This window comes from Ahaetulla prasina, chromosome 1 (assembly GCF_028640845.1).
Source record: "Ahaetulla prasina isolate Xishuangbanna chromosome 1, ASM2864084v1, whole genome shotgun sequence".
Lineage (NCBI taxonomy): Eukaryota > Metazoa > Chordata > Lepidosauria > Squamata > Colubridae > Ahaetulla > Ahaetulla prasina.
Window position 1 is genome coordinate 329,503,131 of NC_080539.1, and position 26,170 is coordinate 329,529,300.

The 26,170-nt window shown below is 47.6% G+C and overlaps 2 protein-coding genes across 3 annotated transcripts; one reads left to right on the forward strand and one right to left on the reverse strand.

Moving 5' to 3' along the window:
- Window positions 1–433: 433 nt before the first annotated feature.
- On the forward strand, window positions 434–12,664 carry NDUFA13 (NADH:ubiquinone oxidoreductase subunit A13). 2 transcript variants are annotated; one of them, XM_058162517.1, is made up of 5 exons: window positions 434–591; window positions 5,144–5,222; window positions 7,781–7,852; window positions 11,123–11,192; window positions 12,451–12,664. In XM_058162517.1, the coding sequence occupies exons 1-5, from the start codon at window positions 492–494 to the stop codon at window positions 12,568–12,570; spliced, it is 441 nt and encodes a 146-aa protein (XP_058018500.1). In that variant the 5' UTR covers window positions 434–491; the 3' UTR covers window positions 12,571–12,664. The 2 variants fall into 2 exon arrangements, with proteins under 2 accessions (XP_058018500.1, XP_058018501.1); XM_058162518.1 differs by lacking the exon at window positions 434–591 and adding an exon at window positions 605–765.
- A 119-nt stretch (window positions 12,665–12,783) lies between these two features.
- On the reverse strand, window positions 12,784–20,250 carry LOC131187843 (uncharacterized). Its single transcript, XM_058162539.1, has 3 exons — window positions 19,720–20,250; window positions 17,292–17,449; window positions 12,784–14,396 (listed from the first exon to the last, which is right to left on the reverse strand). The coding sequence occupies exons 1-3, from the start codon at window positions 20,248–20,250 to the stop codon at window positions 14,207–14,209; spliced, it is 879 nt and encodes a 292-aa protein (XP_058018522.1). The 3' UTR covers window positions 12,784–14,206.
- Between the last annotated feature and the right edge of the window lie 5,920 nt (window positions 20,251–26,170).

The following is a 26,170-nucleotide window of genomic DNA, read 5'->3' on the forward strand; positions in this document are numbered from 1 at the left end:
GTTCCTACAAGGTCCCTTCCAACTCTGTTATCTGTTAGAACCGGGGTCTACAACCTTGGCAACTTTAAGCCTGGTGGGCTTCCATTCCCAGAATTCCCCAGCCAGCTTTGCCAAGGTTGAAGTCCCCTGTGTTAACAGTACATCCTTAATTTGTCATCCTTCAAATAATAGGTTGGGCCACCTTCTGTCCTCGGACTGCTGCCTTGCAAAACCCCTCCAATGCTAGCATTCTGCATATCATAAACGTTTTCCTGCAAAGCGTTGGGCGATAGAAAGAGGAACAGCTTCCAAGCGCGCTCCGGGTCCCAAACGCACAAACAGCCTCGCCGTCCGAGTTCCTTTCTTTCTCACCCCCATCCCGGTCACGTGACCGCCAGTCTTCGGCCAAGATCGCCTTTCATTGCGGCGCTCCCGTGACGTCATCCGCAAGAGACGAGCGGCAGATCGGGGTAAAGAAGCGCTGGGTCGGGAGAGAGCCGCCCGCTTCCAAGATGGCGGCGGGAGCCTGGAAGGTGAAGCAGGACATGCCGCCGCCGGGCGGTTATGGACCAATCGACTATAAGAGGCGATTGCCCCTTCGGGGGCTCCCGGGTGAGGATGGGGAAGACGGGGTCTTGAAACTCGGGTGCTTCGAGTCTTCAGGAAGCGGCTGGCTCTCGGTCCGTCGCTTAAGCTAAGGGATGGCTGTCTTGAATAAGCCTCCGTTGGGCTTATTATATGCGGGGTCCGTGCTTTTCCAACCCTTCACAGGACGTCCTAAACCTGGTTTGTTTATTTATTTAACGTATGGCAAATACATGGACTTATAGTAGTTCAAAACCTATAAGATGAGCCCAAACAGGGCAGCTTTAAGACTTGTGGACTTCAATTCCCAGAATTCCTCAGCCAGCTTTGCTTTGCTTTGCTGGCTGAGGAATTCTGGGAGTTGAAGTCCACAAGTCTTAAAGCTGCCAAGGTTGGAGATCCCTGAGCCCAAAGATATTTATTCAGGAGGCAACTGGACTTTCTTGTTTTTTTCTTTTGCTTCTCATCCAAGAAGCTTCTTCGGCTCTGACAGGATAGTGAGGAATGGAAGGATTTATACTCCTTGGAGACAGCTGGTCCTTTGCATCCTTTTAGAGCAGGGGTGTCCAAATGAGGCCCCTTGAAGAGTGATGGGCTTCAACTCCTGGAATTCCCCAGCCAGCATGAGCTATAAATATGAGCAAGTTGCTGGCTGGGGAATTCTGGGAGTTGAAGTCCACCACTCTTCAAGGGGCCAAGTTTGAACATCCCTGTTTTAGAGGGTTGTGGAAGCCCTTGGAGGTTTATCTGTGTTCTCAGGGTCACCTGAGTGGTGCTTCTGGTTCCTGTAGTCTGCAATTTTTTTCCCCCTCCTGAAATCCATTCCTACTCTTCCCCCACCATTCCAGCAAATTGTATAGCTAAAGGTCGGTAGAGATTCTCAGTCACCCGGGTCATGGTTGTCCCAAAGGTTTGTCTCAATCTGACTTAAGAATGTCTTCAGACCTGTAAGATAAGCCTTGGTCTTTCTTGCAGCTTAAGGCCTGCTGCTGTCGACCCAGCCAGTCGTGGCTTATTCAACAAACCATGATTGGGTGGGTTGTGCAAGGCATCTGAGCAGCTGGATGATAGGGGTCTGCAAACTTGGCTCTTTTAAGACTTGTGGACTTCAACTCCCAGAGTTCCTCAGCCAGCTTTGCTTGTGTGAGAGTTGGAAGTTCTCCACAGGTTCCCAAAGGAAATGGGGAGGGGGCACAGCCTTTCAACCAACTTAACTCATAGATCACCCGTTAGAGCAGCTTCTGAAGAGAGTCTCTTATTATCCTTCCCATTCAACAGATTATGCAGGCTGGATTCCTATATGGGTAGTCCTCAACTTACAACAGTTCATTTGGTGACAGTTCGAAGTTGCAATGGTGCTGAAAAAGGGGACTTTTGACCGTTTTTCACACTTAATGATTATTGCAGCATCCCCACGGCCGTGTGATCAAAATTCAGACATTTGGCAACTGACTCATATTTATGACGGTTGCAGTGTCCCAGGTTCAAATGATCCATCTTTTGCGACCTTCTGACAAGGCTGGTTAATGAGGAAGCCAGGTTCAGTTAACAACCCTGTTACTCACTTCACAATGGCAGTGATCAACTTAACGACTGTGAGCAAGAAAGGTCATAAAATGGGGCAAAGCAAAGCTCTCTTAACAACTGTCTCACTTAGCAACAGAAACTTTGGTTTGAATTGTGGTCGTAAGTTGTAGAGTACCTGTGTGTGACACTTCAAAATAAACCTTTCAAAGTATCTCAATGTGTTAGTTGTGATTGTTTAATCTGGATCAGGATGTAGTGCCTCCTGCTAATCCCCCAAATTTACCTTCTGAAGATGAGCAAGAATGATTGCCTTAATATATCTGAGAGGAAAGACCTAACCTTTTTGGTTTTTTGGGTGGGGGGAGGGGAAATATTCTCAAGATATCTCCAGATATTTGCCAGAAACAGCTCCACATAGCAGGTTCGTTGAATGTATACCCATCATCTGAGATAACTGTTTACTGACTAGACGGTAGCTGTGTTTGGAAATGTGCTGGCTGGGAAAAGGAAGAGCCATTTGGTGGTTAGATCTGTTCATACAGATAGATGCTTTTGTTTTATAGCCGTGATGGTGAACCTATGGCAAGAGTGTGCCAGAAGTGGCACACAGAGCCATCTCTCCAGGCACGCGAGCTGTCACCCGTTGCTCTTCTGGGCACACCAGCCAGCTGGTTTTCATGCGTGCGGAAGCACTGGAAACTGGAAAAGCAGCCGTCTGGTGCGCATGCACGCACGGGGAAGATGATATTCTGGTTTCCACTGGTTTCTGGGAAACGTGCACGCAAAGACCAACTGGCCGGTGTACATGCGCATGCTGGAAACCGGAAGATCATCTCCCCTGCGCGTGTAATGTGCACCGTGTGGCTGCTGTTCCGGTTTCCAGCGTGCACGCATGCTGCAAGGTTCACCAACACTGTTCTATAGGGATGACTGATAATGATACGGTTGAGAAGATGTGTGTTCTGTCTCCGTCCTCACTCTGGAGTAACGAGCTGGCCTTCAGCCAGTGGAAACACGGCTCCTATCAGTCTTGGCCGGGAAAACGCAGCTGCCTGCCAAGAAGTTCAAACAGATTAAGACTTCAGCTCACTTCGACACGGTTCAGCTAATTTGCTTCCTGTAGAACTGAAAGCAGTCCCAAAACTCTTTATATATCCTGTGGGATGGGGCTCCTGCCCCACCCTTCCCTTTGATGACGCCGCCTCTCTAATTTTCTGAAGCGCGGGTCGATCCAGGCTTGATTGGTATGATTATCAGCTGCGTCTGTAGGCGTAGCCTGAGGAAGGGAGGAATCAGGAGATGTCGGCCTCATTACATCCTCCGACTGTCCTGGTTCTGGCTCCTGGAGCCGGGCCAAAGGAATTGGTGCTCCTGAGGTAAGCATTACTGGCCCTTCCTCCTCACTCTCAGAGTCACTTTCGGGCATGGGGCCAGGTTCAGAGGCTGGAGCCACAACAATGTGAAAACGTAGGAGCCAGTTTGTTCTAGCGGCTGAAACACCAGGCCAGGGGTCTGCAACCTTGGCTCTTTTAAGACTTGTGGACTTCAACTCCGACAAGTCTTAAAAGAGCCAAGTTTGCAGACTCCTACACCAGGCTACAAACTTGGAGGCAGTTGAGTTCTGATCCTACTTTAAGCATGTGAGCCACTTACCTCAGTGAATTTGGCCAGTCCCTCATTCTCAGCCCAATTCACATCCAAGGGTTGTTGTGTAATAGGAGGAAGGAACATTAAGTATGTTCACGGCCTTGAGTTATCATTGAAATAAAACCAGGATAAAATAAAATAAAATTCTGACTTACAACCATTCATTTAGTGGCTGTTCAACGTTACGACGGCACTGAAAAAAGTGCCTTATGACCGCTTTTTTAGACTTACAACCATTGCAAGCATTCCCGTGGTCACGTGATCAAAATTTGCCCACTTGACTGCTAGGTCGTATTTATGACGGTTGCACTGTCCCAGGGTTACGCGGTCACTCTTTGTGACCTTCTGATAAGCAAAGTCAGTGGGGAAGCCTGATTCGGTTATCAAGTGCAGTGATTCACTGAAACAACTGGGGCACGAATGGTCAGAAAATTGGGCAAAACTCACTTAACAACGGTCTCACTTAGCAACAGAAATGGGTTAGGGCTCAATTGTGTTTGTAAGTTGAGGACTACCTATAAAATAGTCATGATGAAACACTGCAATGTGGCCGTGGAATCAAGCAAGCAGGAATCTCCCTGAAATTGTCTAAAGCAGAGGTCTTCAAACTTGGCAGCTTTAAGACTTGTGGAATTCAACTCCCAGAATTCTCCAGCCAGCTATGGAATTGAAGTTCACAAGTCTTTATTGTGACCCAGGCCCAAGTAGGGTAGTAGGAAACTCAGTCAGTGTAAAAACAACAAACTTTATTTAACTCATTCTCAGCGTAGTCCAACTAAATTAAAGCAAATTCCTCCCAACACAATTCCTCAGTCCTATCACCAGCCTTGGTCCAATTAGGCAAACTGCCAAAGGCCTTTCTTGGCAAAAGTTCAGAAGACACTGATACAAAACAAATGCAACAAGACAAAGCTATCAACGTTGTTTTCCGGCAAAGAGCCCAAATGTCATTGCTGGTCTTTTAAGCCTTGGCCCTACTCCTGAGTCATCCTCTTTGCTTTAACTGCTCTTGGCTTCTGGCAGCTCTTCTCATGCGTGCAGGCTCTTCTCATGCGTGCAGGCTCCTCCTGTTCCTCTGCCTCACTACTGTCAGCCTCTGGAGGCTCTGGACATCACTCCCCGATGGCCCTGGCCCCACCTCTGCCTCCGACGCAGAGCCCTCATCTGGGCCTTCCCCAGCCTCCAGGCTTGGCCTATGTTCCTCCGCTGCCAGCTTCGCAGGCTGCTGGCGGACCACAACAGTCTTAAAGCTGCCAAGTTTGAAGACCTCTGGTTTAAAGAAACAAATCCAGGTGTCCTGGTGGCCTTTGAAAGCTTAGCCACCCTTGGAGATCTTTTTTTCTTCTTGTTTTAGAGTCATTGGTGGTTGCTAATAAACCCGAGGCTTCCATTTTGTTGTTTCTAGGTTACGGCCTCCTTGCCATGGGCTTTGGGACTTTTATTTTTGGAACTTACGTTCTTTTCAAATGGAACTGGGAGAGAAGGTAAGTTTGCAATCGTTCCCTTCATTTAATGGGCCCGAAAAATATGCATGACACTCTTCTCAGGCTGCTTTTGGTCCTCCACTTACAATTGTTCATTTAGTGACCGTTACACTAAAGTTACAACGGCGCTGAAAAAAAGTGACTGATGACCATTTTTCACATGGTCACGTCATTCAAATTTGGATGTTTGGCAACTGGTTCATATTTATGACGGTTGCAGTGTCCCAAGGTATGTGATCACCTTTTGCGACCACCTGACAAGCGAAGTCCGTGGGGAAGCCCGATTCACTTAACAACCAGGTTACGAATTTATCAACTGCAGTGATTCACTGAACAACTGTCAGTGGCCGTAAAATGGGGCAAAACTCACTTAAGAACAGTCTCCCTTAGCAACAGAAATGTTGGGCTCAATTGTGGTTGTAAGTTGAGGACTACCTGTACCTTAACCCAGGGGTCTGCAATCTTGGCTCTTTTAAGACTTGTGGACTTCAACTCCCAGAGTTCCTCAGCCAGCAAAGCTGGCTGAGGAACTCTGAGAGTTGAAGTCCACAAGTTTTAAAAGAGCCAAGTTTGCAGACCCCTGCCTTAACCCATCAGTGATTTGTCTGGGTTTCTTTCCGTACACATGGCACTCCTCTAATTGTGATTTACTCATTAATCTATGATTAAGGGAACCTTTTTTTTGTTGTATGACAGATGCCTGTATATGCAAAGCCGGGGAGAGTTCTGCAGAAAATGAGAGTGATATAGGTTTAATCAATGGATCAAGTTTTATATGGAGAATTTTGAGATACTGATGAAAACAGTTATGTGGAGAAGTTTAGTACCACATGGAAGTAGCATCCACAGGACTCAACTGACTGTTTTGCCTCCTCTATGGATGCTATGGTTGGAGGGACGCGGTGGCTCAGTGGCTAAGATGCTGAGCTTGTCGATCGAAAGGTCAGCAGTTCAAATCCCTAGTGCTGCGTAATGGGGTGAGCTCCCGTTACTTGTCCCAGCTTCGGCCAACCTAGCAGTTTCGAAAGCACGTAAAAAATGCAAGTAGAAAAAATAGGGACCACCTTTGGTGGGAAGGTAACAGCGTTCCGTGCTCCTTTGGCGTTGAGTCATGCCGGCCACATGATCACGGAGACGTCTTCTGACAGCGCTGGCTCTTCGGCTTTGAAACGGAAATGAGCACCGCTCCTAGAGTCGGAAATGACTAGCACATGTGCAAGGGGAACCTTTACCTTTACCTTTATGGATGCTGAAGGAACTTTGAAAGATGAACTTGCTTATGTTCCTGCTTTAAACTGGGATAAGGAATGTATCCCCCCTAAACTAGGATAAGGAATGTTCCTGGGTGTTCTGGATAAGGTTGCAGTTGTTTTGGAGGAAAGCCAAATATCGACTCAGGATGTTTTTATAGGTCAATATTTTCTATGCTCCTCAGTTTTTTCAGACAGGTTTCTTTCTCACTTCATATTCTGTCCCCCCCTCTTACCTCATATAGGAAGACACACAAGCAAATGACGTCTACCAGTAATTTATTTTTACAAGCCGACCTGAATCCCTTTAGCAGATAAAAGTGCTGGCAGCTACTTTCCAAATGCCTGCCAAGTTTCTTATCACCTCTGTATCTGTAGTCCGTTGCTGGAGCAACCAAGAGTTCAAAGAGTAGTCATTTACAAAGTCCAAGCCTTAATTCCAAAAACTATCCTATCCGAAACTCATGATATGCAGTTTTTGTCCATCACAGAGCCTGCAGAGCAACCCCACCTACTTTTATCCCCTGTGGGGCGTGGCTCAGTGACTCAGCAATCTCTGACCCTTCCACACCCCTTCCTTTGCTGCGCACGCCTCTCCCTCTGATGGTGCCTGGGATCAATCCAAGATTGATCTTCATCACTCCCTATTAGTGGGTGCTCTGACATGCCTTCCTCCTGGCCTTCAGCTGGAACCTGAGGCGTTGCCAGAAAGGAGGGTCCTGGAGAGGGAGGCCCTGTCGGCTCCTCCCCATCATTTTCAGAGTCATTTTCCACCGTGACGACAGGCTCAGGAGCCAGAGTCACAACACTTCAACCTATAAATGCCAGGATTTGAATCTGAAGCTTTCTGAAGGGAAAACATTTGTCCTTTTAGCACTGTAGGCTGTTTCCCATCCTGGTGCCTTAAACTATGCTGGGAGGGGTTTTGTGAGTTGACATCCCCTAATTTTATAAGGTGGAGGACGCTCAGATTTTCCAGAAGCGGAGATAAGAAATCCCAAGGTCTCAGAAGACCTGGATGGTGTCCATAACTTTTATTTCCTCTTTACTGAAGGCTGAATGAGGTCTCCTGTTTCTTCCAACCCTGGTAACTTTAATAGGTGTGGCTTTCAATTCCCAGAGTCCCCTAGCTAACATGGGTAGACTTTCAATTAAGAATTCTTCAGCCGCCATGCTAAGAATTGAAGTCCATATATTCTAAAGTTGCTGAGATTGGGAAACCACCGTGTTACAAGGCCTGGAAACCAGTTTTGTCCTTTCTTAGCACGTTTTGATGTCACCTCCCTGCTCTTTCCCTGCCTTTTCTAGACTGCTGGCCTTTGAGGATGCGGAAGCCAGGATAGCAGTCATGCCTCTCTTGATGGCTGAGGAGGACCGCAAGTAAGTTCAGCTCTCTAGGCTTGGGCGCTGAGGGACTTTTCACCTCCCCTCTTCCTTTTATCGCCTCAGCAACTTTAAGATGTGCAGACTTCAACTCCCAGAATACCCCAGCCAGTCATGTTGGCTGGGGATTTCTGGGAGTTGAAGTCCATCTTAAAGGCACTGAGGGTTTGCAAAACACTGGTCTAAGCAGAAAACAGGTTTCTCCCTCCCCCAATGAGATTGCTTGTCCTTAACTGTCACCCACTTCCAAAGTACTAAGGAACTTTTGAGTTCCTCAAATACAGGGGGGTCTGCCAGTAAACTAATCAAGGAGAGATGCAATTTAGAACTAAGGAGAAATTTCCTGACAGTGAGAAACAATAAATCAGTGGAACAACTTGCCTGCAGAAGTTGTGAATGCTCCAACACTGGAAGTTTTTAAGAAGATGTTGGATAACCATTTGTCTGAAGTGGTGTAGGGTTTCCTGCCTGGGCAGGGGGTTGGACTAGAAGACCTCCAAGGTCCCTTCCAACTCTGTTGTTGTTGTTGTTGTTGTTATGTTGTTGTTGTTGTTGTTGTTGTTATTATTATTATTAGTTCTGTGTATCTGCCATTTCTTCAGGGAAAGGGGGGATCTTTAATTACTTTCTTTACTTATTACTTTCTTTCCTATGTATCCTGCATCCTGCAATTTATTGATTTATAGCCTAAGCGCCCTGGAAATGTTCGCACCTTTTGGGGAATGTAAGGGGAGGGAGGGCCATGTGGGCGGAGGGTGACCCTGAGAAAGAGCAGCGTGTACAATAACATCTTTGCACCTGTGGATTGGCTGAATCCACACTGGACTGTTGGGAGGGGTTTCTGATTCCTTTATTCTAACTGTATGGCCTGAGGGCCCCTCAGAGCCTGCTTTCTTTTTGCCCTGCTATCACCCCTGTTCACTAAAAGGTTCCTTTTGAAATGCTAAGTTTCAAGAGTCTTTACTTTTCTTGAATAAGGGGCAGCGGGTTGGGCCTTACAGGGTCCTTGACTTACAACCGTTCATTTCGTGTCCATTCAAAGTTACGACGGCATTGAAAAAAGGTGACTCCTGACCAGTTTTTACATGATCATCCCCAAGGGCACATGATCAGAATGTGGGCATTTGGCAACTTGGCATGTATTTATGACGGTTGCACTGTCCCAGGGTCATGTGACCACCATTGGTCACGTAACCTTCCCAGCCGGCTTCTGACACACAAAGACAGTGGAGGGGGGGGAGCCAGATTCACTTAACAGCTGCTTTGTGAATTGGGCTGCGGCAATGGTTGTTAAATGATTGTGGAAAACGGTCTTCTTCTATGCCGTTACAACTTCAGACGTGTTGTGACCCAGGCCCAAGTAGGTAGTAGGAAACTCAGTCCGTGAAAGAACAAACTGACTTTATTCGAACAGCCGAGAATTACTTCATTCCCAGCATCGTTCAACTCAAATTAAAACAAATTCCTCCCAACACAAATTCCTCAGTCCTATCGCAAACCTTGGTCCAATTAGGCAAACTGCCAAAGGCCTTTCTTGGCAAACGTTCAGAAGTCACAAAAAGAAATGCAAGACGTAGACGAAGAAGAAGATGAAGCTACCAACGTTGTATTCCGGCCAAGCCCGAACGCTGTTGCTCGTCTGTTTTAAGCCTTATGGGAGGGGCCAATCATCTCTTGGCCCTACTCTTGAGTTGTCCTTTTTGCTTGAGCTGTTCTTGCCTTCTGGAAGCTCTTCTCATGCGTGCATTTATTTATTTATTTATTTATTTATTTATTTATTTATTTATTTATTTATTTATTTATTTATTAAATTTATTAAATTTATTAAATTTTTATACCGCCCTTCTCCCAAAGGACTCAGGGCGGTGTACAGCCAAAAGATAAAAAACACAAAAATATACAATTAAAACAACAATTTAAAACCGAGCATATTAGAAAAAATGGCCAACATTTAAAATTTAAAATTATGAACCCTAAAAATAATAAAACCCCAGTTAAAAATTTAAAAATATTAAAAATATTATGCCAGTCCCGCTTGAATAAATAAGTGCGTTTTCAGCTCACGGCGAAAGGTCCGAAGATCAGGCACTTGACGTAGTCCAGGAGGAAGTTCGTTCCAGAGCGTAGGAGCTCCCACAGAGAAGGCCCTGCCCCTGGGGGCCGCCAGCCGACATTGTTTGGCGGACGGCACCCTGAGAAGACCCTCTCTGTGAGAGCGTACGGGTCGGTGGGAGGCATGAGGTAACAGCAGGCGGTCCCGTAAGTACCCGGGCCCTAAGCCATGGAGCGCTTTGAAGGTGGTGACCAAAATCTTAAAGCGCACCCGAAAGACCACAGGAAGCCAGTGCAAGCCATGCAGGATTGGTGTTACTGTCAGCCTCTGGAGACTCTGGAGTCCGCACCTTACTTCCCGATGGCCCTGGCCTCACCTCAGCCTCATCGCTGTCCGACTCCGTTGACAGCTCCGCAGGCTGCTGGTGGACCACAACAAGACGGTCACTGAACGAATGGTTGTAAGTCAAGGACTATCTTTGTTGCAGGATTTGGTGAGGTTTTTAAAGTGAAGCGTTCGTGCAAGTTCATATACTGTGATGGACCCCAGCAGGTTAAAAATTTACAGGCCAGAGGGGCCGGGTTTCCTGACACTGAATCGAGCCCCACATAACTTCATGTAAGGGCCAAAGGCAGGAAATCATTTGCAGGAATACCCAGCATGCTTCATTCCGCCCCAGTCTCTCTCGCTAAAGACAGGTAGCCCTCAATACTTACGACTCTTTGCTGCAGTAACAGACCCTGAAAAAGGGACTAACAACCTGGTTTCAAAGTTCCGACATCACCCCTCTCCCCTGCAGTCACGTGATCATACTTTGGACGCTCAGCATCTGGCCTGCATTTATGGCCATTTGCGGTGTCCCACTGTCAACAACATCATTGTGATTTACGACACATTTGCCGGAAGAAAATCGGCATTGGCTTGCAGTTTACAGCAAAACCCAATCCATAGCGAACAATGGGTGATGTAATGATCAGGCGTTCACATAACGACTGCTGTGTTCTCTTAACGACCACCGTGGAAGAGTTCATAAAATTGTGTCGGGGGTCATACGATGAGCCTCTTTATAACTGTCACAACTTAATGACCATAATTGCTAGGCTAAATTACTGGTGAGGCTACCTGTATGTTAGCCAGATCATCCTGATTCCCTCTTTATCTACTTCTCCCTCTCTCTCTCTCTCCCCCTCCCTCCCTCTCTCTTTTTGTTGAAGGACACTACGCCTCATGCGTTCTAACTTGGATGAGGAAGCCAAGATCATGAAAGACGTCCCCGGCTGGCAGGTTTGAATCTGTGGCAAATTTTATAATAAAAGGAATTTCTTTTTCCCGCCTGTTGCACCCCTACTTTTTCCTTTGCCCCCCCCAAACCCTTGCCTGCCCCCCCCTGCCCTCCCCCTTTGTGAAGTCTTTCCCTACAGAGCTATAATATATGGGCCATTTATGAGTGGGTTCTTCTGGGTGGCCCTAGACAAATTTGGGGGCAGTCGGAAAAATCTCGATACCCTCTTTCTACCAGGTGGCCAGAGGTATTTTTGAAGACTTTTGGTAAGGCACACTTGGAATACTGCATCCAGTTTTGGTCGTCATGATGGAAGAAAGATGTTGAGACTCTAGAAAGAGTGCAGAGAAGAGCAACGAAGATGATTAGGGGACTGGAGGCTAGAACATATGAAGAACGGTTGCAAGAACTGGGTATGGCCAGTTTAATGAAAAGAAGGACTAGGGGAGATACGATAGCAGTCTTTTAATATCTCAGGGGCTGCCACAAAGAAGAGGGAGTCAAGCTATTCTCCAAAGCACCCGAGGGTAGAACAAGAAACAATGGGTGGAAACTAATCAAGGAGAGAAGCAACCTAGAACTAAGGAGAAATTTCCTGACGGAACAATTAATCAGTGGAACAATTTGCCTCCAGAAGCTGTGAATGCTCCAACACTGGAAGTTTTTAAGAAGAGATTGGACAACCATTTGTCTGAAATGGTATAGGGCTGGACTAGAAGACCTCCAAGGTCCCTTCCAATTCTGTTATTCTGTTCTGATATTAATCTAGCTTGGGGGAGGGGGGGCGCGGATCAGTACCAGTCCATGCCCTGTTAGGAACCGGGCCATACACTTGGAGCTGAGCAGGGCCGAGCGAGCAAAGCTTTATCTGTAATTTTCAGCTGCTCCCCAGTGCTAGCATCACCGCCTCAGCTGCACCTCAGATCATCAGGCATTAGATTGTCACAGGTGTGTGAGTCCTCCTGGAAACAGCGCGTGTGAGAGATCTAGGTTGCATGTTCCTCTCCTTCCCCCCCTCCCAGTCTGTGGAAATATTGTCTTCCATGAAACCGGTCCCTGGTGCCAAAAAGATTGGGGACCACAGATCTAGCGGAACTCATACATACTGGTGATTGGCCCAAGATCACCCAAACAGTTTTCATGCCTAAAGTGGGACTAGAATTCACCGTCTCCTGTTCCTAAGCTGGCCCCTTAACCACTGGATCAAACTGGTTTTCCTTCCTGTGTATTGTCTGACTTGTCCCCTTTCTCTTCTCCCAGGTTGGAGAGTCTGTCTACCATACCACACGCTGGGTGTCCCCCAGAGCTGACGAGCTGTATTACCTTCAGCCAGCAAAAGTTCAGGAAGATATCTTCTTCGGTTACACTTGGAGCACATAAGCAGACATGGGTTGCGGAAGGACCCACGTCTCTTGCTTTCCCAGAACGGAACATATTTCTTAATAAACTAATGCTCTCTGGAGCATCGATCCATTGCTGGCTGCCGTTGTATTTTCTCGTCTTCCATTTTGCCTCCTATTTTATTGCCATAAACAGTCAGCAAAAGGAACCAAACGAAAATTGGGCAACCGTCAATATGCCTCACAAAAACAACGAAAACCTTCAGCTTTAATCCCAACAAACGCATCAAAATAAGCTGTGTGAAAAATGGGCAAACGAATAGAGACAAGTTCACTCTTAATATATTTTTAAAAATGTATTACGACTGTTTAATGGGGAAATCACCAAACCAGCTTGCCCTCCCCACTTTTACAATCCTGTCTCCCCTGTTGAGTTCATCCCAGGACCATCAAAAGGCCAGCTGGTTTTATGTACAGGTAGTTCTCGAGTTACAACCATTCGTTTAGTGACCGTCTGATGTTACAACAGCCCTGAAAAAAGTGACTTGCGACCAGGGATGGGTTTCAAAAATTTTAGCAAGGGGTTCCCTGCCTGATTGCTGGGTGGGCGTGGCCATGATGGGTGTGGCCTAGTCAGCCTCCTGCACTGCAGCGGCAGGCGTGTTTTTGCTCTTCCCTGGGCTCCGGAGGCTTCCCTCGAGCATCCGGGAGGGTGAAAATGGCCTTCCCAAGCTCTGGAGGTCTTCCCGAACTTCTGGTAGGCCCATTTTTTGCCTTCCCCTAGCCTCCATGTGCGCCCTGCACTTACCTGCATCCAAAATGGGCTACGTGAGGACTCCTGGGAGGGGTGGGGTGGGCGGGGCCAGCCAGGAGTGGGATTTAGGGGTTTTCCAAACTGCACAGAATCTTAGCTAGAGGTTCTCCCGAACCCCCAGCAGCCCACCCCTGCTTATGACTGTTTTTCATATTTACAGCCTTTGCAGCATCCCCATGGTCACGTGATCAAAACTCAGACACTGCCAACGCGTTTAGGAACCTTCAGTGTCCCAGGGTCACGTGATTCCCCCTTTTGCGACCTCCTGACAAGCAAAATCAATGGGGAAGCTAGATTCGCTCCGCTGCCATGTTACTAACCGAACAACCACAGTGATTCAGTCAACAACTGTGGCAAGAAAGATCGTAAACTCGGGCAAAACTCATTTAGCACCTGTCTTGCTTAGCAACCTAAATTTGGCGCTCAGTCGTGGTCGTATGTCGAGGACTACCTATCATTGGGAACACACACACATACCCTGCCCCACAGCATTCTATGAAATTTAGGTTTGATTCTTCCAGATTAAGCGCATCCAAAGCCAAATTACTTTAATATTTCATCATAGCAGAAACTGCTATGTTAAATATTTCTGTCTCTGGGCACACTGAGAATATATCTGCTGAACAAAGCTCTGGATTGGCGTCAGGAAGGGCATCCGGCCATTAAACACTGCTGGCTCCATTCAGTTGCCCAGATTCCACAACCACAAGGGATTATGGGGCTATTAAATGATGATGATAGCAGGAACTGGGTACAGGTGATAGTTTTCCAGCTTTTGAATGTGTTTCTATGGGAATCCAAGCCCCGAAAGGAGTGGGTTGTTTTTTTTTTTAATCCAGCAGGATTCTTCTAAGGTAGCAGTTCAAGGTCCTGGGGCCACCTGTAACACACCTGTGCCTTGAGGAAAGCTGTTGTGATTCCTGATCAATCTAATTAATCTGTTCTTGGCTGTCTCCATATCAGTGACATAAAATGCCTTCTCTCCCATGTCTGTTTTGCCATATTTCCAGGACTGAATCCGAGGAAGCTCCAGGAAGTCCTTCTGTTTCTCCCTAAAAAACATGGGGGAGGAAGAGAGAATTTGTAGGAGGAAATTCATAAAATTGGCCCTATTCTTTTCACTGTATGCCTAGTCCTTTAATTTACCACGGAAATTGAGCCCGGAATTACGGCCATAAGTCATGCCAGTTGTTAAGCAGGTCACCCTCCCACTCGTCCAATTGTCCTACCATATTTTTTTGCAGCAGTCATTAAGCGAATCTCCATGGTTGTTAAGCGAATGTGGGGAATGTCAACTCGCAAAGCATCCATGGCCTGCTCTCAAGTTGCCATAGGCAAGGGGGATGAGAAAACGAACTTTGCAGCTGCAGCAAGGGAGCATTTCAGTCAAAACAAAAGCACATTCCAGCCACCTCTCTGTCAAGGCCATCTCTGCGGTTACCTACAGTGGCCTCAGGGGAGTGATTTCTACAACTCGAGAAATTGCTTCATTGGAGAATGTGACTGATGACACACCTTGGGGGGAGCGGGGGAAACAGGTCAGAGCTGGGACATAAATTAAATGGGGTCAAAGCCGGCTTCTCATCTAAGAAGCTGCTTCACTTTTACCTCCTACCTTAAACTCAAATAGGAAAATGGAAGTGAAAACAGCCTGAAACTCTGCTGCCCAATTCAGCCATTTTGCTGCTTAATACGGGCATTTGACTGCTGGCTTATGACCGTTTTTTCACACTTACGGAGCATCCCCATGGTCATGTGATCAAAAACCAGATGTTTGGCAACGGACTCGTATTTATGACCGTTGCATTGTCCCCCGGACATGTGATCCTTCTTTATGACCTTCTGACAAGCAAAGTCCACAGGGGAAGCTTACGTTCACTTTGTTCACTTAACGACCGTGTTCCTCACTTTACAACTGCTGTGATTCACTGTAATAAGAAAGGTCGTAAAATGGCAGAAAGATGACTCGGCAGCTGTCTCGCTTAGCAAAGGAAATTTGGGGCTGAATTGTAAGTCAAGGATTGTCCGCAATGGATTTCTCACCATTCCTGTTGGCTTTCTTCTGAATGCATTGCATTGTCCATGTCCCCCAAGATAGACAAGGAATCCCCACCTTCAACCCAGACACCCAGTTTGTGGGAACACAACCGGCCAGCCCCCCAAAGTGCAAAGGTTCCCCCTGGCTCCCAAGAAGCTTCTTCACTGAACCGTGAGGACAGAGGTGCTATTCAGCCGGTTCGGACCGGTTTGCCCGAACCGGTAGCGGAAATTGCACCATCCATGCACCCTGGCTATATGCCATCCTATTTAGACACATGTCTGAGGCTGGGCGCATGCGCTAAAAGTGCGCACGTCAGCAAACCAGTGGTAAAATCTAAATTTCTTTCCTACCGGTTCTATGGGTGTGGCTTGGTGGGGGATCATGTGATTGGGTGGGCGTGGCTATGTAACCATGTGACTGGGGGATCAAAAGACAGAAACTCACTAATAATGTGCTGCTGGAGCAGGGTTGGACTAGATGACCTCCAGGTCCCTTCCAGCCCTGGATTATCCTCTGAAGCTGCGTCTAGTGCCAGGTTTGTAGTCCTTCCTTCCTCTCCTTTTCCCTCCCTCCCTCCCTCTCTCTCTCTCTTTCTTTCTTTCTTTCTTTCTCTCTCTCTCTCTCTCAAACGAACCCCCCTCCCCCTATTTTTTGCCTACACCCCCCATTTTTTGCCTAGTAGGCTTCAGCTTTTTTACCTTTTAAAAAATGCTTTTAAAAGTAAAAAAAAGAAAGGCTCTGACGATCGCACGGCTCAGCTGGGCAAGTGGGGTGGCAGGGATTTTTGCTACCGGTTCTCCGAACCGCCTGCTGCCATTGCTACCAGATCGACTGATCCGGTCCGAACCGGGAGCACTTCAGCCCTGCAGCAAACCACATGCACAGACAGCTGTACGCATGCGTGGACATTTGCAAACCAGTAGGGAAGGTAACTGAATACCACCCCTGCGTGAGAAGCTTCATCAGAACTGGAGAAGCTTCTTGGATGAGAAGAGAAATGTTTTCAAAGAAACAAGTCAAGAAAGTCCAGTTGCCTTTTGGAAAAGCACCTTTGGGACAACCATGACCTGGATGATTGAAAATCTCAACGGCTCAGTGGCTCAACGGACTAATTCTGTCTGTTATTAACACAGCTGCTTGCAATTACTGCAGGTTCAAGTCCCACCAGGCCCAAGGTTGACTCAGCCTTCCATCCTTTATAAGGTAGGTAAAATGAGGACCCAGATTGTTGGGGGCAATAAAAGTTGACTTTGTATATAATATACAAATGGATGAAGACTATTGCTTAACGCATTGTAAGCCGCCCTGAGTCTTCGGAGAAGGGCAGAATATAAATTCAAATAATTAAAAAAAATATATACCCTGTGAGCACTGGGTGCCAGCGACAGCCAGCCAGTGGATGATGGAACAACAGGTCCAGGATAATCAATGGAAGATGGGGCTACAGGAGGCTGCTGGAATGGCTGCTTTAGGCAAACAGATGCAATTACTGTTCAGCCTGTAGAAAAGTGCCAGAAAGGCAGTGGTGAAATCCACATTTTTTTTACTACCAGTTCTGTGAGCGTGGCTTGGTGGGCGTGGCAGGGGAAGGATACTGCAAAATCCCCATTCCCACCCCACTCCAGGGGAAGGATACTGCAAAATCCCCATTTCCACCCCACTCCAGGGGAAGGATACTGTAAAATCTCCATTCCCTCCCCAATCTAGGGGAAGAATACTGCAAAATCCCCATTCCCACACCATTCTGGGGCCAGCAAGAGGTGGTATTTGCCAGTTCTCCAAACTGCTCAAAATTTCCAATACTGGTTCTCCAGAACCTGTTGGATTTCACCCCTGCAGAAAGGTATTGGCAGAGGAGGAGGAGGAGGAGGAAGAGGAGGAGGAGGAGGCAGTGGCTGATTCTTACCTTTGATCTGATTCACATGCATGGCTCCCCAGCAACTCTTCCCGCAAAGAACGCAGGGCTTTTGCAATCAGCAGATGGTTGCTACTAGTTGTAGTTTCCTGCAGCTTTTGCAAAAGCAGTTGGGTGGGAAGTTGAAAATCCGGTGAGGAAGCAGTGGGCTGGGGAAACGGAAAGCAGAAAGTTGGCCGCAGGATTTGTCTAGCAAATCAAGTGGACTTCTGTGTTTTCAATCCCTTTCTCACTGGCTATTTAATACGGGTAGCAGAACATAGCACAAACGTTCTACCTCCTGTACAGAGAATAATAGAAGTTGGAATAGAGTTTGGAAGGGACCTCGGAGGTCTTCTAGTCCAACCCCCAGCTCAAGCAGGAGACCCTACACCAGCGGTTCTCAACCTGTGGGTCACAACCCCGTTGGGGGTCGAATGACGATTTGCCAGGGGTCGCCTAAGACCATCGGAAATATGGGAAGTATACTTGCAAGTCGAAGAATCGCGCTCCAATGATTGACTCCACAAGCCAGCTGCAGGCTCTTCAAATCGCTAGCCGAATTCGGCTTCAGGCGCGATGAATTAAAAAAGAGAGAAATCTTTGCTCTGATGTCTCCCTCTCAAGCCAGCTGCAATCACTCCCAATCGCTAGCCTAATCTGGCTTCAGGTGTGATAAACTTAATATGTCAAATGATCTAAGTGCCAAAGCCCACTGCAACTACATAGCAAAAAAAGCTCTAAGAGTTGTAAACCTAATTTTGCGTAGCTTCTTTTCCAAAAACACCACACTACTAACCAGAGCATATAAAACATTTGCTAGACCAATTCTAGAATACAGCTCACCTGTTTGGAACCCTCACCACATCTCTGACATCAATACAATTGAGCGTGTCCAGAAATATTTTACAAGAAGAGTTCTCCATTCCTCTGAAAACAACAAAATACCTTATCCCACCAGACTTGAAATCCTAGGCTTAGAAAACTTGGAACTCCGTCGCCTTCAACAAGACCTAAGTTTAACTCACAGAATCATCTATTGTAATGTCCTTCCTGTCAAAGACTACTTCAGCTTTAATTGCAATAATACAAGGGCAACCAATAGATTTAAACTTAATGTAAACCGCTTTAATCTAGATTGCAGAAAATATGACTTCTGCAACAGAATCATCAGTGCTTGGAATACTTTACCTGACTCTGTGGTCTCTTCTCATAATCCTAATAGCTTTAACCAAAAACTTTCTACTATTGACCTCACCCCATTCCTAAGAGGACCATAAGGGGCGTGCATAAGCGCACAAACGTGCCTACCGTTCCTGTCCTATTGTTTTTCTTTTCTTCTTTTCTAATAGGGGAGGAGTCTCCGCTTTAATGCCTCCGTCCTCAAGGCAATCACAAGCAGTTCAGATCGCTAGCCAATACGGCTTCAGGCGGGATAAATTCAAAACGAAAATAATTTTACGGTTGGGGTCGCCACATCGTGGGGAATTGTATTAAAGTGGTCGCAGCACTATAAAGGTTGAGAACCACTGCCCTACACCATTTCAGACAAGTTGACTATCCAGTTGCTATCTGGAAGCATCCAACGATGGAGCACCCACAGCCGCTAAAGGCAACTTCTGTTCCATTGGACGCTTGCTCTCACCATTAGGAAGCCTTCAGGTGCTTTAGAGCCGGGCTCTCCAACCTTGGCAACTTTAAGACTTGTGGACTTCAACTCCCAGAGTTCCTCAGACAGCTTTGCTGGCTGAGGAATCCTGGGAGTTGAAGTCCACAAGTCTTAAAGTTGCCAAGGTTGGAGACCCCTGCTTTAGAGAATAGGTGCCCTCCCCCATCTTTGCAGAAGCCCCTCAACTTATCTTCAACTTATGACCACAATTGTCATTGGAACTTTTGTCGCTAAGGGATGCAGTCGTGAAATGAGTTGCGCTCACTTTGTGACTGCTGGCTTACGACCATGTTTCACAGTTACAACCCTTGCAACATCCCCATGGTCATGTGATCGAAATTCAGATGCTTGGCAAGTGACTCCTATTTACGACGGTTGCAGTGTCCCCGGATGTGTGTGTGTGTGTGTCACATGATCCTCTTTTGCGACCTTCGGGCAAGCGAAGTCGATGGGGAAGCCAGATTCACTTAACAACCGTCTTCCTCGCTTAACAACTGCAGTGATTCACTTAGCAACTGTGGCAAGAAAGGTCGTCAAATGGCCGAAAGGTCACTCGACAACTGTCTCGCTTAGCGATGGAAATTTGGGGCCCCAATTGTGGTCTACCTGCAATGGATTTCCCACCATCCCTGTTGGCTTTCTACTGAATCGATTGCATTGCCCAGGTCCCCCAAGACAGACAAGGAATCCCCACCTCCAGCCCAGACACCCAGTTGGTGGGAACACAACCGGCCAGCCCCACCACCACCCCCAAAGTGCAAAGGTGCCCACCGGCTCCCAAGAAGCTCCTTCTGGTCCTCCTGGTTCTCCGTGTCTCTTTTCTTGGAGTGGAACATGGTTCTGGAGGTTAGCCTTGGAGAAGACAAGTGGCACTTGGAGCTCTGGTTGGAAAGCCTGGATGGCGGGCAAGGTGATTTTCCGAAGCTGTGTTGATTCTCCCGGAGGTGCCCAAATGGTTCTTTTGGAGATCTTGCTCTTCTTCCGGGAAAGCTTGGAGGCTCCAATAGGAGGCAAGAAAAGATGAACTCTGGGAATCTCACGATCCTTGGGAAAATGAGCAGGTAATTCAGTAGCCTGATCTTCCCCTCCTCCTTCCAAGCTACCTCCATCTCTGGAGTCACCAAAGGTAGAAGGAGGACACCTCTCCTGCAGAGGCTGCTTCTCCGATGGTTTTTTCCCCCCAGAGTCCAATGGATCCATGACATTCTCCAAGAGGGGTCGAAGGTCGACTAAGATCTTTCGGGGGGGCTGTTTATCGGAGGTGACCAAGGTTTTTAGGGCTGGGAAAAGTGGGGGATTCATATCTTGGGATCCAGATAATGTAGACCCAGGACCGTCTTGTGGTGCATCTTCTTGGCTGCAACCTGTCCAGAGGGGCAGCGATATTCTTTCCCTCTTCCCTTTGTTTATGATTCCATCTTCACTCCTGAAGCCTTGTTTGGATGCCGCTGTCAAATTTCTGTCTTGCCTCCTGATTTTTCTAGTTGTCACTGAAATTAAAAGAGGGGGAGTGAGAGAGAGAGAGAGGGAGGGAGGGAGGGAGGGAGGGAGAGAGAGAGGGAGGGAGAGAGAGGGAGGGAAGGATGGGAAGAGAAAGAAAAAGAGGGAGAAGGGGAGGGAGAGAGAAAGAAAGAGGGAGGGAGAAAGAAAGAGAGGGAGGGAGGGAGAGAGAGAGAAAGAAAGAGGGAGAGAGAGGGAGGGAAAGAGAAAGAAGGAGGGAGAAAGGGAGGAGAGAGAAAGAGGGAGGGAGAAAGAAAGAGAGGGAGGGAGAGAGAGAGAAAGAAAGAGGGAGAGAGAGGGAGGGAAAGAGAAAGAAGGAGGGAGAAGGGGGGGGAGAGAGAAAGAAAGAGGGAGGGAGAAAGAAAGAGAGGGAGGGAGGGAGAGAGAGAGAAAGAAAGAGGGAGAGAGAGGGAGGGAAAGAGAAAGAAGGAGGGAGAAAGGGAGGGAGAGAGAAAGAGAGGGAGGGAGGGAGAGAGAGAGAAAGAAAGAGGGAGAGAGAGGGAGGGAAAGAGAAAGAAGGAGGGAGAAAGGGAGGAGAGAGAAAGAAAGAGAGAGGGAGGGAGAAAGAGTGGGAGGGAGAGAGAGAGAAAGAGGGAGAGAGAGGAGGGAAAGAGAAAGAAGGAGGGAGAAAGGAGGAGAAAGAAAGAGAGAGGAGGGGAAAGAGTGGGAGGAGAGAGGAAGGAGGGAGGAGGAGAGAAAGAAAGAGCGAGGGAGGGAGAGAGGAGGAAGGAAGGAAAGAGAAAGAAAAAGGGAGGGAGAAAGGGAGGGAGAGAGAAAGAAAGAGGGAGGGAGAAAGGGAGGGAGAGAGAGAGAGAGAGAGAAAGAAAGAGGGAGGGAGGGAAAGAGAAAGAAGGAGGGAGAAAGGGAGGGAGAGAGAAAGAAAGAGAGAGGGAGAGAGAGAGAAAGAGTGGGAGGGAGGGGGAGAGAGAGAGGAAGGGAGGGAGGGAGGGAGAGAGGGAGAGAGGGAGAGAGAGAAAGAGAGGGGGGATTATTTATCTATCTGCATCATCCTTACGTAATCTGGAACTCTCCAGATGTTTAGATCTTCAACTCTCAACATCCATGGCGGATCGCTAAAGAATTACTGCTATACAGGTACTCCTCGACTTACGACCTCAATTGAGTCCAAACATTTCTGCTACTAAATGAGACATTTGTTTTGGCCCCTATTACAACTTTTTTTGTGCCAAAGTTAAGTGAATCATTGCAATTGTTAAGTTGGTAACACGGCTGTTGTTAAATGAACCTGGCTTCCCCTTTGACTTTGTTTGTCAGAAAGTCACAAAAGGGGATCATGTGACCCAGGGACACTGCAACCGTCATAATAAATATGAGCCAGTTGCCAAAAGCGTCTGAATTTTGATCGTGTCAAAATCAGGTCAAAATCAGGTAAAAAATCATGTCATTTTGATGACACGCAGCTGTACATTTCCACCCCGGACCACCCCAATGAGGCCGTCGAAGTGATGTCCCAGTGTTTGGAAGCCGTACGGGTCTGGATGGGGAGGAACGGGCTCAGACTCAATCCCTCCAAGACTGAGTGGCTGTGGATACCATTGTCCCGGTATAGTCAGCTGGTTCCATCGCTGACTGTTGGAGCTGAGTCATTGGCCCCTATGGAGAGGGTCCGCAACTTGGGAGTTCTGGATGCTCGGCTGTCGTTTGAGGAACATATGACGGCCGTCGCCAGCCGAGCCTTTTATCAGGTACGCCTGATCCGCCAGTTGCGCCCCTTCATAGACCAGGATTCCTTGTGCACGGTCACTCATGCCCTCGTCACTTTCCGCCTGGACTACTGTAACTGTTGTGTCTTGCCCGCTCTCACCGCAGCCAGGGTCTGCTTATCTGCTTCCGAACGCTGAAGAATGTCCTCCCGGCCCCAGCCCTGGCTCCATGCCCAGACAGGCTGAGGAGGGGGCATCTCCCGGCCCCAGCCCTGGCTCCATGCCTAAGCAGGCTGCAGAGGAGGGAGCACCCCCCGGCCCCAGCCCTGGCTCCATGCCCAGGCAAACGGAGCAGCTAGACCCCTCCCCCTCCTCCACAGCATGTGAGCCTGAGGAAAGTTTATTTCCAACAGCTGCTGATTGGAGTGACCCTCGCGTCAGAAGACTGGATAGGCGGAGGCAACAGAAGGAAGGGAGAGGCAGGCCTTAATGAGTGCTGAGTCATGGAGCCACACCCCATGGCCTATATAAAGGATCTGCTTTCTGGCAGTCTCTGAGTCAGGCAAAGTCGAACTTATCTTGCTGAAGTCACTTTCTGGTCTCCTGCCTGCTCTGAGGACTTTGCTAGGACTTTGGGCAGAGCTGCAGAGGCAAGCCTGATTCGGATTTCCCTGACCCGGCCGTCAACGGAGGAGTGGGACACGACAGTAATGCTCTCTACATGGTGCTCCCCCTGAAGGGCACCTGGAGGCTCCAACTGGTCCAGAATGCGGCTGCGTGGGTGATAGAGGGAGCCACTCGTGGCTCCCACATAACACCTCTCCTGCGCAGGCTGCACTGGTTGCCGGTGGTCTTCCGGATGCAATTCAAGATGTTGGTAACCACCTTTAAAGCGCTCCATGGCTTAGGACCGGGCTATTTACGGGACCACCTGCTGCCACCGATAGCCTCCCACCGACCTGTGTTGCTCCCACAGGGAGGGTCTCCTCAGCCAAACAATGCCAGCTGGCGACCCCCAGGGGGAGAGCCTTCTCTGTGGGGGCACCTACCCTCTGGAATGAGCTTCCTCCGGGGTTATGATCACTCCCCGACCTCCGGACCTTCCGACGTGAGCTCAAGACCCTTTTGTTTCACCGCGCAGGGCTGGCCTAATGTGTTAGTGGTTTTTAGTTAGGGTTTTATTATTGTTTTAATTAGTTTTAACGTTTGCCAAAATTGAATTAGATTTTTATAGCGTTTTTTAACCTTATTTATGAATTATTGTTTTACGTTGGCTGTAAACCGCCCTGAGCCCTTCGGGAGAAGGGCGGTATAGAAATTTAAATAAATAAATAAATAAATAAATAAATAAATAAATAAATAAATAAATAAATAAATAAATAAACTTTGAACAGTCACTAAATGAACTGTTGTAAGTTGAGGACTACTGTTCTGACCTAGCCTTCACTAAATCACAAAACAGACTCCTTGTCCCCCAAAAAATCCTTTTTAATTGGCTAATGTACTTACAAGACCGCCTGCTGTTACCCTATGCCTCCCACCGACCCGTACGCTCTCATAGAGAGGGTCTCCTCAGGGTGCCGTCCGCCAAACAATGTCGGCTGGCGGCCCCCAGGAGTAGGGCCTTCTCTGTGGGAGCATCGACGCTCTGGAATGAACTCCCCCCTGGCCTACGTCAAGTGCCTGATCTTCGGACCTTCCGTCGTGAGCTAAAAACATATTTATTTATTCAAGCGGGACTGGCATAAATAGATTGATTTTAAATTGGGGTTTTATTAATATTTTAAATTTTAAATTCATTTTAATTCTCAGCCATTTAGTAATTGTTATATTTTAATTCGTTTTAATTATATATATCCTGTATTTTATTCTGGCTGTACACCGCCCTGAGTCCTTAGGGAGAAGGGCGGTATAAAAATTTAATAAAATAAATAAATAAATAAAAATAATGTGAATTCCTAGCATTCACGTCCAGCAAAAGTCCCAGCAAACAGTCTTTCAAGGGTGAATTGCAAGCACAGACCCTATCAAGCTGACAGGCCAAAAGCTTCCAGGCGCAACGCTGTACAAGGAAATACTTGGCAATGTGTCTCTCAGATAAGCAAATCTTTACACTAACGAACTAATGGCCTCCTCCAAACACCACTCTGGTGGCTCAGACTGCTAAGACAGTCTGTTATTAACAGCAGCTGCTTGCAATTACTGCAGGTTCAAGTCCCACCAGGCCCAAGGTTGACTCAGCCTTCCATCCTTTATAAGGTAGGTAAAATGAGGACCCAGATTGTTGGGGGGGCAATAAGTTGACTTTGTATATAATATACAAATGGATGAAGACTATTGCTTGACATAGTGTAAGCCGCCCTGAGTCTTCGGAGAAGGGCGGGATATAAATTCAAATAAAAAAATAAAAAAAAAACTCCCCTTTCGCTCCTATTTATTCCCTATTGGGGGGGGGGGGCATTCAGCATCCCCTTGTGCCTTTATTCCCAAATTGACCTCTGTTCCTTAATTGTTCCCTTCTCCTGACAACTCTGCGTATGTGCGCATTGGGAACAAGTTCCAGCTGCTCGTCAGCTCCACTTATCTCCAATTCCGAAGGTAGCGGATAACTGTCGGAAGGCCCTGGCCCCATCTCTGCCTCCAACGCAGAGCACTCATCAGAGCCTTTCCCAGACTCCAGGACTGTCCGAGTCTCCCGCCAGCTCCCCTGGCCTCTAGCGGGCCACAACAACTACCTGTATTATCAGCCTCAATCAATCCGCTGCTGGATGAAGGCCAATTATGGACCATTATCTACCACCCTATTCCAGGGAAGGTTGATAAAACAGGTTTTTCAACATCTTAGTATTACCGTAGTAAGGGAGGGACGGCCCTAATCCCTCAGGAGCCTCTGTGGCTGGGAACTTGGAACCTGGGATTTTTTATTTTTTTTTTATTTTTTTACATTTATATCCCGCCCTTCTCCGAAGACTCAGGGCGGCTTACAGTGTGTAAGCAATAGTCTCATTCTATTTGTATATTTACAAAGTCAACTTATTGCCCCCCCAACAATCTGGGTCCTCATTTTACCTACCTTATAAAGGATGGAAGGCTGAGTCAACCTTGGGCCTGGTGGGGCTTGAACCTGCAGTAATTGCAGGCTACTGTGTTTTAATAACAGGCTCCTTACAGCCTGAGCCACCACGCCCTTTTCCCACCCTTGGTCCAGACGTCACCATCTATATCACCCAACACATATAAAGCCCAACACATCTGGCCAGAGGTGAAATTAGGGGAGGGTGATGCACATCCTGTGGCTTTTTCATCTGTACACACGACTCAGAATGAACCAAGGTGTCAAAATATCAATCAATACCTAATTCTCTAATAACAGGTAGTTCTCGACTAACGACCACAATCGAGCCCAAAATTTCTGTGGCTAAACGAGACATTTGTTAATTGAGTTTTGCCCCCATTTTACAACCTTTCTTGCTGCAGTTGTTAAGTGAATCTAGCTTTCCCCATTGACTTTGCTTGTCAGACAGTCACAAAAGGGGATCACATGACACACACCCCCACACACCCCCGGGGCACTGCAACCGTCCTAAATATGAGCCAGTTGCCAAGCGGCTGAATTTTGAATCACGTGACCATGAGGATGCTGCCACGGTCGTTAAGTATGAAAAACAGTCAGGACAAGTCACTATTTTCAGTGCCTTCATAACTTTGAACGGTCACTAAATGGTTGTAAGGGAGAAGATGGGGATGCAGTGGCTTAGTGGGTAAGACACTGAGCTTGTCGATCGAAAGGTCGGCAGTTCAGCGGTTCGAATCCCTAGCGCCGCGTAACGGGGTGAGCTCCCGTTCCTTGTCCCAGCTTCTGCCAATCTAGCAGTTCGAAAGCACGTAAAAAATGAAAGGAGAAAAAATAGGGAGCACCTTTGGTGGGAAGGGAACAGCATTCCATGCGCCTTTGGCGTTGAGTCATGCTGGCCACACAACCACAGAGACTTTTCGGACAGCGCTGGCTCTTCGGCTTTGAAACGGAGATGAGCTCCGCCTCCCAGAGTCGGGAACGA

Coding starts and splice junctions, on each gene's coding strand:
- LOC131187843 (XM_058162539.1), bottom strand. CDS start 20,250: ATGAATCCCCCACTTTTCCCAGCCCTAAAAACCTTGGTCACCTCCGAT. Junction 17,450..19,719: donor AAGGAGCTTCTTGGGAGCCG/GTGGGCACCTTT, acceptor CCGTTTCCCCAG/CCCACTGCTTCCTCACCGGA. Junction 14,397..17,291: donor GCATGTGAATCAGATCAAAG/GTAAGAATCAGC, acceptor CATGTTTTTTAG/GGAGAAACAGAAGGACTTCC.
- NDUFA13 (XM_058162517.1), top strand. CDS start 492: ATGGCGGCGGGAGCCTGGAAGGTGAAGCAGGACATGCCGCCGCCGGGC. Junction 592..5,143: donor GCCCCTTCGGGGGCTCCCGG/GTGAGGATGGGG, acceptor TGTTGTTTCTAG/GTTACGGCCTCCTTGCCATG. Junction 11,193..12,450: donor AAGACGTCCCCGGCTGGCAG/GTTTGAATCTGT, acceptor CTCTTCTCCCAG/GTTGGAGAGTCTGTCTACCA.